This window comes from Sapajus apella, unplaced genomic scaffold (genome assembly GCF_009761245.1).
Source record: "Sapajus apella isolate SASKATOON/1434 unplaced genomic scaffold, GSC_monkey_1.0 scaffold46, whole genome shotgun sequence".
NCBI classification, from domain to species: Eukaryota; Metazoa; Chordata; class Mammalia; order Primates; family Cebidae; genus Sapajus; species Sapajus apella.
The window spans coordinates 15,170,431-15,185,433 of record NW_022436986.1 but is presented as its reverse complement, the minus strand read 5'-3'; the positions used below and the strand labels follow the sequence as shown (position 1 = coordinate 15,185,433).

Sequence of the window (15,003 nt, the reverse complement as noted above, 5' to 3'; positions counted from 1 at the left end):
ATGGGTCCTTAGTAGATACCAAATCTGTTGCTGCCTTGATCCTGGACTTCCCTGCCTCCAAAACTGTAAGCAATACATTTCTGTTATTTATGAATTACTCAGTTTAAGGTATTTTGTTATAGCAGCCCTGTCTAAGATAGCTTCCTCAAAGGTCATCATGCTTCTGCAAAGTTTCTTTGATTTCTAGCTTTTATTCACTGAAAATTCATTCAACTTTCATTGCCTGATTTTAGAGCCACTCCCACATTTTAAGTTTTGTTATAGCCTCACCCCAGATCCAGGTACCAAAATCGGTATTAGTTATCTATTGATGCAGAAGAAATTACCCGCAATTTAGTGCATTAAAACAACAAACACTATCTTATGGTTTCTGTGGATTAATTCTAGAGTGACTTCCCTGGTGGTTCTGAAGTGAGGGCTCTCATAAAATCAAAATAAATATGATTGACCAAGCCTGCAGTAATCCAAAGGCTTGACTGGGGCTGGAGAATCTGCTGTCAAGTTCACTCATCCAGCTGCTGGCATGAGGCCTCAGTTCTTCACTGTCTGTTGGCCAGAGCCTTCAGTTACCTTGTGGGGCTCTCCATAGGGTTGCTTGAGTTCCTTCCATTATGTGGCAGTTGGCCTGTTTCCACTGTGATTGATCCCACAGAGAGTGAGTGAGTGAATAAGATAAAAGTCACTGTGTGTTCTGTGACCTACTCTTAGAAGCACTCCATTATTTTCACTTTATTCCATTTATTAGAAGTGAGTCACCAAGTCCAGTCCACACTCATGTGGCGAGAAATGAGGCTCTACCTCTTGAGGGGAGAATTTGTGGACGTGTTTTAAAACCACGACAGAGATTATACCACTTTCCTGCTTAAAAAACCTTCAGTGGCTTCAAATCACTGCAGAGATTATACCACTTTCCTGTTTAAAAAACCCTTCAGTGGCATCCAGTTACTATAAAGATTATATTATTTTCTAGTTTAAAGACCTTTAAGTATCTTTCTGTAATCATAGAATAAAATATAAATTATTCATTTTAGTTCACAGTCTTGGCTGGTCCCTGCCCATCCCATCTCTTGGATATTGGTTTTAACTTGCCCCTGGCCCACTATGCTTTAGCCACTTCCAGCTTTACCTCATTCCTTGAACAGGATAGGCTCATTCCTAAGGGCTTTTTTTTTTTCTTCCCTCCAACTGTTTCTTCTCCTTAGAATGCTCTTTATTCTTTGATGTTTGCCGGTCTAACTACTTCGCAATCATTTAGATCTCAGCTTAAATATCACTTTCTCATAGAAGGAAGACCAATCAATTTCAGGCAGCTACGCAGATACTTTATATTACACTATCCTAACATTTTGCACGTAACAGTTATGTTAAAGTTTATTTTTTGTTTGCCTATTTATGCGATCATTAGGTCTCCCCCACTCCTTCACTAGAATGTAAGCTCATGGGAACATGGACTTTTTCTTTCTTGTCGGTTGTTACTTCATCTCTACCTAGAATTTTATATGGCATATGATAGTGTGCAACAAATATATTTTGTGTAACTGAATTATTGGTATTCTACCATACTGTAAACCTAATGGGGGTGGGCTTGTCTTAGTCTTATTACTGATACATCCTTAGGAACTGGCAAATTTTCAAAATTTGATGAAAAGCAATATTATAGTTGAGGAAATTTAGAGATTATATTTCCCTAGACCGCTTAGCAAGTAATGGCTGAGCCAAGACTCAAATCTAGGTCTTTCTATTAATTCTAAATTATTAATACCTAAACATACATTTTGCTTGGCACGTAGTAGTTGTGCAGAGAGTAAAAGTGATTCTCTTCCTCTTCTTTTAATTCTGTTCTTCTTCTTTTAATACTAGTACATGTACATTGAGCAGTAGTTGGGAATCTATGTTTTGTACAAGCTGTGCATCATGGTAGGCAACGGAGTGGAATGGAGAGGAAGAAGAGCTGTCTCTATTCTCATAGCATCTCAAGTCATAGTAGAGGAAACTAGACCTGAAGCACTTTGGTTTTGTGAATATAACTATCTATCCTCTCCTGTTTTTCTCCTGCCTTTAAGATTTGTTGAAAGATCTGGAGGGCTCTGAAACTGTATGTTCCAGATAACTGCATGACCCAAATAACTGCCCTCAGGTAAACTTGGAGTTGTAATTAATGGAAACACTGTCCTGAGGAATGATGTAGGATACTTTGCTGCTTGTCTCTGTTGAAACATCCCTATTGATTTAGTTTACTGAGCTATCCAGTATGCCAGGCTTAATTTTCTTTCACTTTGTGATACAGCTTTTTTTAAAAAAGGTATTGAGCTAAAAGTTGCTTTTCTTTCATTTTTAGATCACCACACTTATTAATCATAAAGATAAAACCAAAAAGTCTGATAAAACTCTGCAAGCAATTCAGCGTGTAGGACAGGCTGTCAACTTGGCAGTTGGAAGATTTGTTAAAGTGGGAGAAGCTATAGCCAATGAAAACTGGGATTTGAAAGAAGAAATAAATATTGCCTGTATTGAAGCTAAACAAGCAGGTAGGTGGATATTGATTTTGAAGAGTATTCATACCACTGTTATTGCTTTGGTTATGATAAAAAAATATTGTTTTATTTTGAATAAAGATACATAGCTCTCTGGTTATAGCTGCCTCAAACATGAAAGGCCTGGATTAGCTTCCACGAATATTGCACTTCGCTTGGATCAAGTCCTAAATCTGAAACATAGGACTCCTTCATAGGTCAGAGTTAGTGGTCTGCCCTCCTCACCATCAGCCATTGAGATGTGAGAGACATAGAGAAGTGGGAGCTGTGGCCCTCTATTCTCTAGGAACATATTAGTCTACTTTCTATGACATAGGAAGTGACATAAGCATGAGTATGTGTTAGTATTCTATAGCAAAAAAATCATAGTGACATCAAACTTCATGATGGTTCACAATTCTTTGTAGATGATAGCACAGAAGCCTTTGAGAACCTAGGGTGTTTTGAGGACTGCAGCTTTGTTGAAGTTTCATTTATCCATTAATTATTTCAATAAATGTTTACTGAATGTTGGTGATATACCAGACATTCTTTTAGATCATAGGGAGATAGACATGGATAAATCAGTTCAAAATCTGCCATGATGGGCCTTGCATTCTACTGAGGGAGACAGATCATAAGTGAATAAATATGTAATGTCAGGTGGTGATAGTTACCATGACAAAAAATAAAGCAAGATAAGTGTTAGAGGACCCATGAAGGCGCTGTTTTAGAGAAGGCAGGGTTTTTTAACTTTGGTGCTACTGACATCTTGGGCTGGATACTTCTGTGTTGTGGGGGTTGACTTGTGCATTGTAGGATGTTTATCAGATCACTGGCTTCTACCTGCTAGATGCCAGAACGTCCCCTCTCCTACCATGTGACAACCAGAAATAGCTCTAGACATTGCGAAATGTCCCTTGAGGAGTAAAAATGGCCCCAGTTGAGAACTCCTGGGATAGAAGATTAGGAAGACCCTCTAAGGAAGGAACATTAGAGCAGAGACTACAATGAAGTGAAGGCCTGAGCTGTGTGGATACTTGGAGGAAGGGCATTCCTGACAAGGAGAAAGTGAGAATAGGCAAGGACAGGAATTTTGGACTATGTTCTAAGTGTAATGAGGGGTTACTGGGAGATTTCGTGCTGGCAATGACATGATCTCATTTGTATTTTAAAAAGGTAACTGGTGGCTCCTTTATAGAAAATACATTTTAGGGGGTGTGGAGATGGATTCAGAGAAACCAGTTAGGAGGCTGTCACAGTGATCAGGTGATAGATGATGGTGACTTAGACTAGGTGGTAGCATTTGAGGTAGTGAAAGGTGGCTGTGTTTCCATATATTGCCAAGGTGGAGCTGATAGAATTGGCCGATGGTTTGGATGTGGGATGTGATAGAAGAGTCAGGATAACTCCCAAGATTTGGGATATGAACAGCTGGGCAAATGGTGGTGCCAACTACTGAGATGGGCAACTCTGAGGGAGGAGCAGGTCATCAGCGGGAAGAGAGCGACTGGGATAAAACCAAGTAAATGTGGAGGGGCAGATAGGTCCATATATGATCCTGTGTGTTATACAGATTATTTCAACTATTCTATACTAGGAGTCATTGAGAAATTCTGAGCCAGATGAAAGACATAATGTTTTGTGTTATTTTGTTTTGTTTAGATTTTTCAAGACAAGAAAATTTTACAGATGTTTTGTGTTAGATAGAATTCTTTCTGATAGTATGGAGGAAGTGAACAGATGAGGAAAGCCTGAGAGAATGTTGAGACTGAAGGCAGGGAGATTAATAGAGAAGCTTTGACGGTAAAACCAGCTATGCCAAGTCACTGTAATAGCTCTTTAAAGTGTCGGAAGAGTACACAGAGAACTCCTTAAGGTGGTCGAATAGGTAAAAGGAGCTTGTTGACTGAAGGAAAGGGAAGACCCTGGGTTGACTCTTGGATTTCTAGCCATTCACTGGGATAGAGAATAGGTTTTATGTGGAAAGCGGGGGGGGATATCCTTATTCTATTCATAATTTACATTTCTCCTACTTTAAAAAAGGATTCGATAGTGCTTACAATAAAAGACATGATCAATAAACTTATTAAAATAAGATGTAAAAAGAAATAAACCAGAAACTTTGGCAAACATTACTATTTTAATTAAGCATGAAATTTATCTTTGTACTTCCTGGAAGGCAAGACAGAAATGTGGGAAACCAAGGGTTATATAATCTCATTGTTTGTTGAAAGGAAACAAACCAGCTTGTAAGAGGAGAGAGAGACTTTTTTTCCTGACACTAAATTATGTGTGGGTGCTTATGAAACAGACATTACATAATGGACAATTCAACAGAAAATGTAGATATGTTCTTCACATTACTGTTTCTTTTTGCAAGAAAGCTTTGTGGTTAGAAAAAAAAGAAATAAAAGAAATTACTGTTTCTCCTAACAACCATTGATTAAAGCAGGAGTACAGTATTTTTAGATGAAAGGATAACCTGAGTCCTGTGCTCCTTGCTGGCCTTGTAGCATGTCATTTGTGCTCAGTGTAAGGTGAGCGAGAAGGATGTGGTATACTGACATGAGTACCATACGCCCAGGCAGCTCCATAAACAGAGTATTTTGGAAGCCATTAGGTGTCATGAGCTCCACATGTCATCTTCCTCCTAGTGTCACTCAGGTAAGAGGATGAGCATGATGCCTTCTGGAGTTGTAAAATACAGAAGCCTTTTTTTCTCTAACACATACAAACTTAAGACTTCATTAAATCACTCCTGAAATGTTTCTAGCCCACTCAACCCCTACGAATCATTTTCTTCTTTTGACAACAGCGTTCATTTGAGGGAGCTAATATAAAATAGTAGATAAAGAACTGGAGCTGGCTGTTTGTGGTAGCTCACACCTGTAATCCCAACACTTTGGGAGGCCAAGGTGGGTGGATCGCTTGAGCTGTGTTTAAGACCAACCTGGGCAACATAGTGAGACCCTGTCTCTAAAAAACATAAGAAAAAAAAATTTGCCAGGTGTGGGGGTCTATGCCTGCAGTCCCAGCTACTCAGGAGGCTAAGCTGGGAGGATTGTTTGAGCCCAGGGAGGTTGAATTTCCAGTGAGTGGTAATGGTGCCACTGCACTCCAGCCCGGGAGATGACAGAGTGAGACCATGTCTCAAAAAAAAGCAACTAGAGTTTTAGAGTCAGACTCCCTGGATTTTAATCCCAGTGCTTCTACTTGCTAGCAGGAGATATTGAGCAATCTATTAAACATTTCTAAGCCTCAGTGTTCTCATCTGTAAAATGGGACTGTGGCCAGGCACAGTGGCTATACTTATAATCCCAGCACTTTGGGAGGTTGAGGTGAGCAGATCATGAGGTCAGGAGACCATCCTGGCTAACACAGTGAAACCCATCTCTACTAAAAATACAAAAAATTAGCCGGGCGTGGTAGCACATGCCTGTAGTTCTAGCTACTTGGGAGACTGAGGCAGGAGAATCTCCTGAACCCAGGAGGCAGAGATTGCAGTGAGCCGAGATCACGCCACTGCACTCCAGACTGGGCGACAGAGTGCGACTCCATCTCAAAAAGACAAAAAAATAAGGCAGGACACGGTGGCTTATGTCTGTAATCCCAGCACTTTGGGAGGCCGAGGCGGGTGAATCATAAGATCAGGAGTTAGAGACCAGCCTGGCCAACATGGTGAAACCCTGCCTCTACTGAAAATACAAAAAATTAACTGGGCATGGTGTCAGGCACCTGTAATCCCAGCTACTTGGGAGGCTGAGGCAGGAGAATTGCTTGAACCCAGGAGGTGGAGGTTGCAATGAGCTGAGATTGTGCCACTGCACTCCAGCCCAGGTAACAGAGTGAGATGCTGTCTAAAAAAAGTAATAAAATAAAAATAAATAAATAAATAAAATGGGACTGTTAGGGTTTATAGAGGTGTTTTGATATAATGCATATATCATTTCACACATAGTAAGTGTGTAATAAATATTAACTGTCAGTATAATAATTAATTTTTACTCTAACTTCCCTGTGTTGAACTCTTACATTATATTGTTACTTTTTACTTGGCTACCAGGCAAGGTTTATATTTATGTTTCATATAGAAGCTCAATAAGTATTTGTGTTTGATTGACCTTGGGTTTTCCTGTTAAGACATAACACTAGTAATTACATATAATAAATTAAAAATGATAACCATGAAGCTGTAAGACAGCTTTGTGACTTTTTCAGGGAACTGATTTCTGAACCGTTTACACTTTGAACAACTTTATAATGTTAAGGAAGCTTTTGACCATGTTGGTGGAGCTGACCAAATGTTACTATCCCACATACTTATGAGTTAAATGCCTGGGGTTTAGTCAGAAAAAGGAAAGGTTGAATAATGCCATATGTTCTGGCTTATATGTGGTATCTTTTGTGGTTGAGAGGTGTAGAAAAAAATTAACGTTTTCCAGAGAATCAGAGGAAACATTTTTCTCCTTTTAGCTGTTAATGATAGCCTGCAAACTGATAGTTTTCCTCCTGCCCCTTCTGTATACCTTAAGGTTAATTCTAAGCACTTTTGTTCTCTGTATATTTTGCTATCAAAACTTTGTATTAGTTACCTATTGCTGTGTAACAGATTAACCCAAACTTAGCAACTTAAAAGCACAGACATTTACTATCTCACACAGTTTTTGAGGGGTACCAGTCAGGCGGCTTAACTGGGTGGCTCTGAGTCAGTGTGTCTCATGAGATGGTGGTTAGTGTGTTGACCAGGCCTCTGTTACCTGAAAGCTTGACTGGACTACAGGTCTGCTTCCAGGCTCTCTCTCATGGTTGTTGGCAGGCTTCTCTTCCTTGCTGGCTGTTGGCCAGAGGCCTAACTTCCTCTCTGCATAGGCCTCTTTGTAGTAAGGGCTGCTTATGACATGGCAGGTGGCTTCTCTCATAGAGAGAGAGCAACCCGGAAAGCTGCCTCAGTCATTTTAGAACCTGACCTTGGAAATGACATACAGTCACTTCCACCATACCAACCCTGAGGTGATGTGGGAGGGGACAGCACAAGATTGTGAATACCAGTAGGTGGGGATCATGGGGAGCTATCGTGAAGGCTGGCTACCATAGACTTCCTCTATCGGTAGAGCTTCAGCTATTGTCATTATACATAAGACATCCAAGTCTGCATTAGCAGTCCATATCTTGTGGCTTATCTTTTGTATATTCCTGTGTTATTTCAAAATCCTGTTGTCTGAAAGTAAAATGATCATTTCCCTTCCGATGCCCTTCTGATTTTCTTTAAGCAACTTAGATTTAAGACTTTGAAGCCATTTTTTCACTCTTTCTTTCCTTCTTATCACTGATCAGGTACTAATTTTATGTTTTCTAAGTGTCTCCCAAATCATCTTCTTAATGTTCCTATGGCTACTATGCTAGTAAAGTCCCTACTATTTCATACCCACAACTGATATGATTGCCTGGCTTTAAGTCTTTCCTTTCCATTCCATTTTATGTACTCCTACTACTCCTACTAGACTGATTTTTCTTTCTTTATTTTTTTTTTTCTTTGAGACCAAGTCTCACTCTGTTACGCAGGCTGGAATGCAGTGGTGCAATCTTGGCTCACTGCAACCTCCGCTTCCCAGGTCCAAGTGATTCTCTGCCTCAGGCTTCTGAGTAGCTGGGATTTCAGACCCCCACCACCATGCCTGGCTAATTTTTGTATTTTTTTAGTAGAAACGGGGTTTCGCCATGTTGACTAGGATGGTCTTGAACTCCTGACCTCACGTGATCCGCCCAACTTGGCCTCCCAAAGTGCTAGGATTACAGGCATTGAGGCACTGTGCCTGCCAGACTGATCTTTCTAAACCTTGACTTCTATCATGTTTCACCCTGTGTCCTCTCCATTAAGATTCCTATACTTTTTACTCAAGATCCTTAAGCCTGTGAGCTGACACATTATTGTGTGTATGTAACAGAATTGGCAGGAGGGCTTTTGTAAGAAAATCATTACGTTATGCACACAGGTATATTTAGGACTTTAAAAAATGATCTTGAACACTCTAAGTTGGTTAAAGGTTTATTTTAAAACTCTGTTTAACTTTAACAAGTATGGAGGTTTAAAGAATATTGTAGCCTGGTTCTTCTTTGAGGAAGCAAACACTTGTATTGTTGTAGATAATTACCATTACAGAAATCAAAAGTTTTGATAGCAACAGTGAAGAAGATAATTTTTCTAGAGGGTTGGGAGTTCAATTAATAGAATGGTTTGTGCCGGGCTTCGTAAGAAGTTTATGTAAATTCAAACCGCAGCCTGAAGGAGGGCCAGCCTGTGGTTTGAATTCTCAGGAGCGGGAGCTTTTGTTTTGTTTGCTTTCCCCACGCAGAGTCCAGGCTGACAGATAGATGAACTTCCTTACTGTTTCTTTTTGCCTGTTGGCAGTTCTTTCCAGGCCCCCTTTGTATTGAAGATGTCATCCCTTGGGGCCCAAAGCCCTATCTTTCTTCTCTCCCTGAGGATCCCTGAAAACCCAATCCCCTTCAGCTTGTGGAGATCAGCAGTGACCCCTGAGTTCTCCCCGGCCTGGCCCCAGCCTAAGCCTTGGCACCTGCTTACTGCTCTGGTTTTAGGTATTTGGTTTTTGACTCCTGGGACTTTTCTTACAGTCTTGTAGGGCAGGAGGCTTTTAGATTGTATAGTTTGCATTACCACTGGAAACAGAAATTATGATGTTTTTCAAACTGAGTGAGGGCAAAATTTGTCACAGTTCTTAAGAATGTGATATTATTTTTTGGTTAGAAAGCTTTGTATGATAACCCCTACAATCGTCAAGATGAAACCATTTCTTGTTCCTGAAGTAGGACTCCAAAGCTGAGTTTCTCCTCATTGTGCCTTACCTTCAAGGTTAGAGAAAAGTCTAGATTTGAATTTGTGTGTCTTACTGCCAGTTTACCTCCTTGCCTTTCTTGTTAGGAGAAACAATTGCAGCACTTACAGACATAACCAACTTGAACCATGCGGAATCTGATGGCCAGATCACGATTTTTACAGACAAAACAGGAGTTATAAAGGCTGCAAGATTACTTCTTTCTTCAGTGACAAAGGTGTTGTTGCTGGCAGACCGAGTTGTCATTAAACAGATAATAACATCAAGAAATAAGGTACTTACCTTTCTGGTGTTGCTATATTTTTGTCTTTCTGTGTTGTTCAAAGTGCGTTTTATGATTCTTAACAGTAGATCACTTGGCTCATGCAATGATGAAGAATGCAACTAGCTGTGAGGATTAATGTGAACTGGAGGACACATTGATCATCTACTCGTTGAATGCAGTTGTGGCCCTAGGTTCCTCCTGGGGCTATGCCTGTCTGAGTTATCACATTAAAAACAGAAAAAAGAAGTTCTTTTTAGGTTAATTGTAAGTAATTTGGCAATGCTTATCTATTATAATTGTTTATAATAGTGTTTCTTCTGTATGTGTAATTCTTAAATAATGGGTATACTGTGCCTAAACTTTTGAATGCAAGTAATGTCTCTTCTTAGAAAATCATTTTCCACTTGTTGAGGCTTATTGCTAAAAGCTTTAAATGTGTACAACAGTTGGAAAGAAAAGGTGAGCACCATGATGATATATGTAGCAGAAACCTTTAGGTTTATCACGATAATACATATATTATCATGATAAAAAGGCTGAATTCTTCAGTACTTTTTATTCCCTCCCAAATCAGAGACTAACAATATATAACTTAAGACACAGTTAACTCAGTGGAAATAATAATTATCCACAGCTACAAAATTTCTGTATGCAAAGTCCCTAAATGTTACTGAATAATCTCAAAACTTACAGAATGGATTTAAACTCTTCCAGTCCAGAAGTTAATCTCTCAGATGATGGTCATGTTTCTTGATCATCTGGGAATCTAGGGTAGGTACTATCACTTCATTCTCTGGATAATTCCCTAGGCAAACAGGATGACAGTTGGCCAGGGAAGGGGTTATCCTAATAGGATTTGAGGATAAAACCACCTGATGAGTGTTGAATGAATCGGAATTGGAGAGGTGGATCTGGCAGCACTAGAGAAATAGAAACAACCTTCCTCTCTTTGAAAGATGGAGGTTCTGCACAGTGGTGGCAATGTGCCTTCTCTGTGTTAGTCGCCTGAACTTCCTGAACTGCCAGGGCAGATTAACATGCCAAATATTCATCATACTCTCATTAAAAATAAGTCAACACAGGATATCTGTGTTTTTTTAACCTGTCTTGTTCTACCAAAACAACCTGGTATTGTTATTTTAAAGAAAAGTATTTGAAAATATGTTTCACATCTATTTACTTTATTTCTTACATCAAGAAAACACATAACATTTTAGTTATTGGCTCTACCACAGATTCACACTCTTTATTAACCCCTGATGGCCCATTCCTGACTGAGCCAGACTATTTTCCTCCTCTTAAAACCCCATACCTCCCTTTCAACTCCTTACTCTGTAGATGATGAGGTTCCTGCTGCTTTCCTGAGAATGGTAGGGTTCCTGTCATCCTGGTTCACTGAGCCTTAAAGCTTGCTGTCTTTCATCTTCACCCTTCCTAGTTCTCTGAATATTTGATTACTGTAGTCCTGCCCATTCCCACCGTCTAGACTTGGCTACAGAAATGATACCTTCCTTTGTATATTTAGTCATTTCTTTTATTCTTTTTCCTTTTCCTTTTCAAGTAACTCCAAATCTCATCCTATAAACTAATCATTCCCCTAATAATTCTGTGCCTTGAATCTACTACTTTTCTGAGCATCTCCTTCTCTATCTTCAATCTGGCTCCTCCTTCTCAGTTTTCCCCTAGAATTCAGAATTTTCATTTTTTTTTCTGCTCAGCCTTGACAATCTCAGTCTGTTTCATAGCTATCACCCAATAATGAGATATTCTCTGCTTTGCAGGTTCTTGCAACTATGGAAAGACTGGAGAAAGTGACTAGCTTTCAAGAGTTTGTCCAAATATTCAGTCAATTTGGAAATGAAATGGTGGAGTTTGCACATCTGAGTGGAGATAGACAAAATGTAAGTATTTACCACATTTTACAGTTTTCAGATAAATACATGCTTTTTAGTTTAGATGGAGGTTTGATCTTTAGGATCATTTGGATTGGTTTCTTTTCTTATTATATCTATAGCCTTGGTCTTGAAAGCCTTTCATAAATAAGCTAGGATAAAATAAGTAGATCTGTATGTCTTTTTTGTACATGTATAACAGTAAATTTTGTTCCCACCTCACACACTGGGAAAGGTCATACTCGCCTTCAGGGATCAACTCAAGTACTTCCTCTTTTTATTTCTTTTTATTTGGTTACTTCCTCTTTTATGAAGCTTTCCATTTGATTCCTCTACCAGGGCTCAGACACATTAAATTGAGCCATCATATGTATTCTTATAGAATCTTGTTAGATATCTGTTATTCTTACCATATTAGATTAACAGTAATAAGCCAAGCCATTATTTATTAGCACTGCCTGTGTGTTAGGTACTTAATATACATGATCTCATTTAATTCTCGAAACATACCTATGAGATAGGTATTATTACTACTGTTTTATGTATAAAGAAACTAAATCTGAGACAAAGATAAACTTTCCCAAGGTCACTATATTGGCAGATTGAACTCAGTTATTTCTGATTCTAAAGCCTGTAGTTCTCAAACTACAACATGATATTAGGGTTGTTTTGTTTTGTTTTTGATGTGGGGTCTCGCTCTGTCACCTGGGCTGGAGTGTAGTGTCCCGATCTTGGCTGACTGCAACCTATACCTCCTAGGTTCAAGTGATTCTCCTTCCTCAGCCTTCCAAGTAGCTGGGACTACAGGCATGTGCCACCACACCTGGCTAACTTTTTGTGTTTTTAGTAGAGATGGGGTTTCACCATGTTGGCCAGGGTGGTCTCAAACTCCTAATCTCAGGTGATCTGCCTGCCTCAGCCTCCCAAAGAGCTGGGGTTACAGGCATGAGCCACCGCGCCCAGCCAATATTAGTTCTTTATGGGTCTGTTCCCCAATTCAGGCAATTAGTTCCTCAGTTTTGGGAGACAGAAGATCATATTATATCCAGGATCGACTTTTCCTTGTTGGGGTATTTGTGTAGGAGTCTGTCTTGTCAGCAGGTTAAATATATATAATAATTGACCATTTCTTGAGATGCTTCTGGGTATAGTCCCATAGGCTATTCTCTCAGTGAACTTTCCTGATTGCAGCTGGAGTTGAAAGATGGATATTGGTCTGGAAAGTGGCAGGCTAAATAATGGCACTGGTTTCTAATACTAATGATGTTTCTATAGGTAGATACCTTATTGTTTCATTTTCTGTCTGCCAGTATTTTTCTTTATAAAACAAATTTTCTTTCTTTTCCTTCTCTTTTTCTTTCTCTTAGTCTTCATTCTTCTCTTCATTCTCCCCAATGAAAATTATTAGCTTGAGTATTTTTATAATAATAATAGCTTATCATCTAGCATTTTCTTGACCACTTGAGCAAGCGTGGCATCAGTCATAGGTTCTAAAGCCACCGTCCTTCAGTTATGCTTCCTGCAGGATCCTCTTCAGCCTCTGTACGTAACTAAAAAACTTTCACCACCATTTGGATTTGTAGTTAGAAATTTGGCATGGAGAACATTTTGATTTTCTCAATTCTTGTAATATTGTGATCCAAACATTTAAAAACTTTTGGCGGAAGAGGTGTCTATTTTTAAAAATTTAGCTCATTAGATGTGGGACCCCAGAAACTTACTGGCATCCTTTTTATCATCTTTGTGTTTGATAAGTGCTACTCCCGGGTCATTTTTATGGGATATGCATCCAGGGTTCAAATGCGTTCTCCCTTAGAATAGTCCAAATGTCCTGCAAATAGCTATAGGTCAGGGGCATTCTCAGTTTTCTCAGCAAATATTCATCAGCTGCTTACTGTTAACCAAATACTACACTAGGTGTTGGGGATTCAACAGTAAATACAAGAAACAAAAACCTCTGCACTCATGGAGCTTATGTTATAGTAGGGGTGGGAGGAGATAGACAATAAAACAGAAACAGGCATGGTGTGTTCAAAGAACACAAAGACCAATGGATAGATCAAAGTGAGCAAAAGGGAAGGGTAAGAAGATGAAATCAGAGAGATAGTAGGCGGGCCAAACTGTGTAAGGACGTTGGCTTTAAGTAACATGGAGAGCCATTGGAGGTTTTGAGTAGGAGAATGACATTTTCTGACTTACATGTTAACAGTATCACTCTAGCTGTCATGTTGAGAATAGTTTGCATGGAGACAAGGGCAGAGGCAGGGAGACCACTCAAGAGGCTATTACAGTAATCTCTTGAGAGATGATTGTGACCTGGGCCAAGGTGTAGAAAGTGGCAGTGGTAAGGCCAGGCATGGTGGCTTATGCCTGTAATCCCAGCACTTTGGGAGGCTAAGGTGTGCAGATCATCTGAGGTCAGGAGTTTGAGACCAGCCTGGCCATCATGGCGAAACCCCGTCTCTTCTAAAAATATGGAAATTAGCTGGGTGTGGTGGTGCATGCCTGTAATTCCACCTACTCAGGAGGCTGAGGCATGAGAATTGCTTGAGCCCAGGAAGCAGAGGCTGCAGTGAGCCGAGATCACACCACTGCACTCGAGCCTGGGCAAGGAAGGGAGACAGACTCTGTCTCAAAAAGAAAAAAATAGTAACAGTGGTGAGAGCCTTACCCAAGCCTACGAAAAACTTTTGGAGGTGTTGGGATGCTTTGCTTACTGCTTCATAGACCATCTGGTTTTTATGGACACCTCTGTTTTGTCCTGTGGACCAGCCTTTTCCAGGTTGAGATGCCATCCTTTTCTGTCGCTTATTATCACTTACCATGCAGCATTTGATGTCGTATGTGGCTTATAAGTGTTAAGTATGGCCTATACACTTGACACATTGTCAGCTAGACCCACAGGTGGTTTTGAAAGGAGTCCTGTCCAAAATGTTAAAGACAAGAGGAATGTGTGGAAAATGTAGAAGCAGCCTCAACCTTTATTTGATAGGTACCTGTGATGGATGATACTCGCATATAGGATATAGTTCTTTGGGATGTGATCTGCATTAGCTTTGGGATTATATGCACTTTGTCATATACTATTTGTAATTCCATCTCTATCTGTTATTAAATTTATATTGGGATGCAAGTGAGTAAGAGTGATATTATTGTAGGACTAACTTCTGAATCCATTCTAATTTATTCAAGCAAAATTTACTTTCAAAGCCAAATCATTCTCAAGCTTTAGGTTTTTCTTATTTGTAAGAAAGGGCTTTTAACCTAACTTATAAATTAAAAAGACTGATATGACAGGGAAAAATTTTATGTAATTCATATTTCAATGTCTGTAAGTAAAGTTTTATTGGAACACAGCCGTTCTTATTTATTTGTGTATTGTCTATGTTTGCTTTCACACTACAGTGGCAGAACTGAGTAGCTGTGATAGAGACCATATAGCTCAAAGGCCTAAAATGTTTATCTGGGCTTTAATT

General features: G+C 39.5%; 1 protein-coding gene across 3 annotated transcripts in view; it reads left to right on the top strand.

The window, feature by feature from the left end:
- The window catches only part of CTNNAL1 (catenin alpha like 1), a 56,583-nt gene that overhangs the window by 11,997 nt on the left and 29,583 nt on the right, over nucleotides 1-15,003 (top strand). For all 3 annotated transcript variants that reach the window (XR_004257499.1, XM_032240299.1, XM_032240300.1), the window contains exons 2-4: nucleotides 2,339-2,528; nucleotides 9,457-9,644; nucleotides 11,417-11,536. Coding sequence is in view for 2 of the 3 variants with exons in the window: in XM_032240299.1 (XP_032096190.1) it covers nucleotides 2,339-2,528; nucleotides 9,457-9,644; nucleotides 11,417-11,536 (498 nt within the window). In the remaining variant the exon portion in view is untranslated. The remainder of the gene's footprint in view (nucleotides 1-2,338; nucleotides 2,529-9,456; nucleotides 9,645-11,416; nucleotides 11,537-15,003) is intronic.